Source organism: Benincasa hispida, chromosome 2 (genome assembly GCF_027475165.1).
Source record: "Benincasa hispida cultivar pf3 chromosome 2, pf3_genome.v1.1, whole genome shotgun sequence".
NCBI lineage: Eukaryota > Viridiplantae > Streptophyta > Magnoliopsida > Cucurbitales > Cucurbitaceae > Benincasa > Benincasa hispida.
The window spans coordinates 51,154,070-51,160,274 of NC_143479.1; the positions used below are offsets into that span (position 1 = coordinate 51,154,070).

General features: G+C 27.4%; 1 protein-coding gene across 1 annotated transcript; it reads left to right on the forward strand.

The window, feature by feature from the left end:
* The first annotated feature begins 663 nt into the window (after positions 1–663).
* LOC120071573 (beta-glucosidase 12-like) lies at positions 664–6,205 on the forward strand. Its single transcript, XM_039023912.2, has 13 exons — positions 664–852; positions 956–1,025; positions 1,131–1,189; positions 1,342–1,417; positions 2,453–2,530; positions 2,635–2,722; positions 3,435–3,690; positions 3,872–3,987; positions 4,079–4,296; positions 4,410–4,441; positions 4,626–4,731; positions 4,827–4,929; positions 5,871–6,205. Exons 1-13 carry the CDS (start codon positions 763–765, stop codon positions 6,037–6,039), a joined length of 1,461 nt encoding a protein of 486 aa, XP_038879840.2. The 5' UTR covers positions 664–762; the 3' UTR covers positions 6,040–6,205.

Sequence of the window (6,205 nt, forward strand, 5' to 3'; positions counted from 1 at the left end):
TTAAACCTATTCTTAAAATTTTGAACACATATATTTTGAAAATTTAAGAATCAAATACACCTGGTTTTAAGAGCTAGAGAACCAAAAAGATATATTGAAAATCCAATGATTAAATACACACATTCTTCAAAACTTAGAGACTAATAATGCAATTTTTTTAAAGAGAACTTTCTTTTTGTTATTTTTTAAATAAAATTCAGAAAAGGAGTATGACATGATGAAAAATAAAATTTAAAATTATGTAGAACGTTTGAATATTTTATTTTAAAAATTAATTTGTAATAAAACTTTCCCCCTTGCTTCTTATCTCTAAACTTGACATTTTAATATTGCAAAACAGGACACACACATGTATATGTATATAAATAGATTTTATATTATATTTTAATATGAGCAATGATTAGGTTGCACTTAATCCCATATTTCCCATTTTATACCAAAAAAAGTTTTAAAAAAATAATTTTTTTGGAATAACAAAAAAAATTATCAAGTAACAATTTTGCTCTCATATGACAATTTTTCATTGGGCAATTTTCTAGGCTGCACAGAGATAAGTGCAGCTAAGGAACATCCAAAAGTATTTGTATATGTGTTTTAATATTGAACACAAAACTCTCTTTCATGCCTCTTGAGCTTTCTATATAAAGTCAATTATAAAGTTGAAGTGCCTTACACCATCAAACTAAAGCCCAAGAAGGAGAGTAAGGGCTTCTTTCTTGCCTCTTTCTTGGCTTTGTTTTCCTTATCCCTTTAGTGCTTTAAATGGCTGCAGATTCCTCTCCCATTCCCAATATAAGGAGAAGCAACTTCTCTAAAAGCTTTGTTTTTGGTTCTTCATCATCTGCTTACCAAGTACTATAAAAACACACTACCTTCTTTTCATTTTGTTTGATTCTCTGAATGAATTATTTTAATGCATAATACGTATGTATGTATATATATTGTATTTTAACAGTATGAAGGTGCTGCTTCTATGTATGGAAAAGGACCAAGTATTTGGGATAGCTACACTCATCAACACCCTGGTTCTTTCTTCCTTTCTCTCAATACGAAAAATAATTAAGAATAAATAACTCTTTCTCTTCAGAAAAGAAGAAGTTAGGTCATTGTTTGTTTTTGTGAAACTTCAGAGAGAATTGTTGATTGCAGTAATGGAGATTTAGCTGTTGATCAATATCACCGTTATAAGGTTTGTGAGATATATGTACTCACATAAAATTAGAAAATTGTCATCAATTTTTAGACCCCAATATTACTTTTTTTTTTTACCTTATATACTTAATTTATTCAATAAATAATGTGAAATATTAATTGATTAATTATTTTTCATGTATAATACAGGAAGATGTTGCCATTATAAAGAATATAGGTTTTGATGCTTATAGATTCTCAATTTCCTGGTCCAGAGTCTTGCCAAGTAAGGATTTAAATATCACTTGGCATATGTAAAAGAAGTTTACCTTCAAATTTTATATATTTAATTTTTGGGCAAATATCAATTTATATCATTCAACTTTGAGGGTTGTATCAATTTATATCCTAAACTAATAATTGTATTAATTTAAACCTTAGTCTTTGTGCGGGCAGAGCATATCAATTTAAACCATGAAATTTGAGAATTGTATCAATTTAAACCTCAAACTAATAATTGTATCAATTTAAACCTTGATCTTTATAGGTTGTATCAATTTAAACACTGAACTTTGACAGTTGTATCAATTTAAATCCCAAACTAATGATTGTGTCAAATAAACCCCGAAATTTCATATGTGTATCAATTTAAACCCAAGTGTACCCATTAAAACATAATGGAGGGTTTAAATTGATACAATTATGAAAGTTCAGGGTTCAAATTGATACATCTATAAAAGTTCAAGGTTTAAATTGATAGAATTATTAGTTTATGATTTAAATTAATTTAACCTCCAAAGTTTAGGGTGTAAGTTGATACAACTCTCAAAGTTTAGGGGTATAAATAAATATTTTTCAATTATAAGATTTGAGGATTATAATATTATTCTCTAATCTGAACAGAATTCATCTGATTAATTAAAACATATATCATCGATTAATAAACTTCGAAATTTCATGTTTTTTATTAGTTTTTTTCCTCAAAATTAGGACTTTTTTTTTTTTTTAATATGCTATTTTGTACGTGTGTGTATAATATGTGTGTCTATATATATATATTGAGATATTTACTTACGCTATTATAATTCACACATAAAAAAGTCAAATTTTACACCAAACACTTATACTAAGGTCAAGCTGATGAATGATTTAGTGACTTTATTATATCTTTATAAAACTAACTTTTCAAATCTCACTTCTATAAGTTTAACTTCCATCATTTTAGATAATCTTAATTGTATTATTAGATTTTGCATATATATAACTTAACTGATAACTTATGTGTATTAATTTATGTTTTAAACCATTTGAATATATTTAGAGGGAAAGCTTAGTGGTGGTGTGAATCAAGAAGGAATTGACTATTATAACAGACTCATCAATGAACTCCTTTCAAAAGGTTGGTGTATTATCATTAAAACACTTTCATGTAATTAATTAGTAGACAAATTATTTGGCTTAGCTTCATAATTTCAATCAATATTTGCAATTGTTAATTTGTAGGCATTCAACCCTATGTTACAATTTTTCATTGGGATGTTCCCCAAGCTTTAGAAGATGAATATCAAGGCTTCTTGGGTTATCAAATTATGTGAGTAACCTTTTTTTGAAATGGTCATATTCCTCACACAATAATAATACAAAACACATCAACATTATAGTGTGAATTACTAATTTTTTATAACAAATTATTAAAAGGAAATATCATTTAGATATTCCCACTAGTGTTATTGAAAGGAAATATCATTTAGATATTCCCACTAGTGTTATTAAAAGGAAACATACCATTATCTGGTCCACAAAGGGAAAAAAAATCAATCCTCTTATTTTCCTACTCACATTGACATAATAATAATTAGTAATAACAACAATAATAATAATCCCTCTTCATAATAGAATGAGCTTCATAATATAGCTATGATAAATGAAAATTTTATTTTAGTTTATAATTAAAGATTAACTAATATAACCTTAAATAGCTATACTTGTGTACTATCCTTTATTATATTCAAATAAAAGTTTAATTTGGGTCAAATAAAGTTTTCAGTTTTATTTGCCTAATAAGTCAGATTTGTTTCCCAGCCATTTTTGTTTTGAACCCAACTTCTTCTTTGCCAAATGTTAGAAGTAAATATCCCAAAGCTTGCTGTCTATTTCTATTTTAAAGTGTTTGGGTAAATCTTTAGATGAGATCTGTCAGAAAGAGAATAGAACAAAGAAATTGTCAAAATATATTATAGATTTTAAAACAGAAACATGTACTTCAAGGAAAGGAAATGAAATAATGTGAACATTCATTTCAGAAATGATTATCGAGACTTTGCTGATCTTTGCTTCAAAGAGTTTGGAGATAGAGTAAAACATTGGATCACTTTTAATGAGCAATATATCTTTGCCTTAAATGGTTATGCAACTGGAGAATTTGCACCAGGCAGAGGATCTTCTTCGCAACCGTTTAACTGTCTCGGTGGTGATTCTGGGACTGAACCGTACCTTGTTGGTCACCACCAAATTCTCGCACATGCTACTTCAGTTAAACTTTACAAGTCTAAATATCATGTACAAACTCTCCCTCTTATTATACCAATGCATACTTATTGTTTCGTGTATTACCTAAATTTGATTTTGGTTAATTCCATCTATACTACCTAAAGCTCAAAATTTAATAAAGTTATTGAAGTAAAGGTAAATTTAAAATATTTGATATATTTTCAACCATTTTGTCACGTGGGATTTTTAGGCAGATCAAAATGGTGAAATTGGGGTGACATTGTATTCGGATTGGTTTGTCCCATATTCAAGTAGTGACGAAGACAAAAATGCTACATCTCGAGCTCTTGATTTTTCTCTTGGTTGGTAAGTAAAATTAACATAAGTTTTCATTCGAAATATATTCTTATCACTTATATTATTTTCTCTCAGCTATTTAAATGTTATATTTTTGTAGGTTCTTGCATCCCATAGTATATGGAGATTATCCAACCAGCATGAGAGCTCTTGTGAAGGAGAGGTTGCCTAAATTCACAAAAGAAGAAACTATTTTGATCAAAGGGTCCTATGATTTTATTGGAATAAATTACTATACATCTAATTATGCACAAAATAATACCAATGTTGATCCTCACAAACCAAACCTATTGACTGATCCACATGCCAATACTTCAAGTATGCATTTTAAAATAACATTTCCTTTGTACATTTTGACCATTTTTTCTCATGGTAAATAAACACATAAATTTCTCTATTTTAACTTTGCAAAATTTTTTTTTTAACTGTAGCTGATCGGAATGGAGTTTCAATTGGTCCAAAGGTAATCAACGTCTAAACGTTCATTCAAAGTTTCAATTTTCTTTTTTAGAAAATTCATTGAAAGATATATTTAAAACTTTCTCAATCATGTATTAACTTTATATTATTGGTTTGTTTTAATCTTTTAAATCTAATTTAATTTTATGAAATTGTCCTTTTTATCAAATAATTTGTGAATCTTGTAGGTGAACGGATCATCTTGGCTTGCAGTTTATCCAGAAGGGCTGAAAGATCTGATGATACATATAAAGAACCATTATAAAAATCCCTTTATCTACATCACAGAAAATGGTATGTAAAGAGTTTTGTTTCTTATATTAATAAGAGAATAAAATTATTATCATGTTGAATTATCTCTTATTCACTAATTAAGTTCGTTATTATAGGATATCTTGATTTTGATAGTCCTGATGTTTCCACATTAATCAAGGATGAGGGTAGAGTTAAATACTACCAACAACATCTCGAAAAACTTCATGAATCAATCAAGTGAGTAACTAAATTTTTTTAAAAAAAGAAAAATACTTTAGCTAATTATTCTCATTTTGAGTTCCTTGTTAATGAGTGGTTTGTTTCGTAACTTAGATTCTCAAAGAGTGGGCATCTGAATTACTGTGTTTGTTTTGCGGTATTGTAAGATGCTCCGACATCTGAAAATTCTCGGGTATTGTAAGATGTCCGTATAGAGAGCATTTGGAGAGTTTTGGATGCCTTCCTGAAACATGACTTTTTTCAGATTTCCGAACTTGAGGGCATCTCCATTTTACATTTTTGTCCTTCTTTTTAATTTTATTTTATATATATTAACCTTCATTTGCATTATATAATTAAAATAAATATTGTCAACCATGTATATCATATATTTTTAGTTATATTGTCATTCTTATTACTTGTTTAGTAATACATTTAAATTTATATTTAAATTAATATTTATTTTATAAAAATCTTAAATTATGATATATTATTTTGTTGAGAAAAATAACATATAAAAATAATAATTATTATATTAATTTAAAAAGAATTTAAAATTGGTAAAAACAAATATGTTATATAAGTTCAAATTATATCAAACCGATTATTAAATTAATAAACAGTTGTAAAAGCATTCTTTGAACTTTATGTAAATTTAATCTATTTTCAGGTAAAAATCCAATGAAACAAATACAGGTTATCAACATATTCTTAGATATTTGTAAAAATATTCCTATAAAACAAACATAGTAATCTAAAGATCTCGAACATCTATAATTTCTAATATTTATAATTTCGTGCATCTAAGATTTCGATTAGATACCTCTCAAAAAAAAAAAACAAACAGAGCCTACATATTTTTCATGGATGGTTCAAAATAAATCATTTAGTAATAAGTAAATGATATTTGCTGCGGACTCATGCTCTTAATTAATGATATATTTTGGAATATATTGTAGGGTTGGTGTAAAGATAAATGGATTTTTTGCATGGTCATTATTGGACGATTTTGAATGGGAAAGTGGATATACTATGCGCTTTGGTCTCGTCTACATTGATTTCAAAAACGGTTTGAAAAGATCCCCAAAACTTTCAGCAAATTGGTTCAACCATTTCCTACACACCTGAAGATGATTCGGAGGCCCCTCCAAGCTATTTGTATTTGCTAAGACATATCATATTCCAATGTCATTGTTTTGCTTTTGATATTGCAATCTTGTTATCTTAATGTTTTGGGTCAATAATACAACTTATCTTAATATTTTGAGAATATAAATATTAGTTTAATTTACCA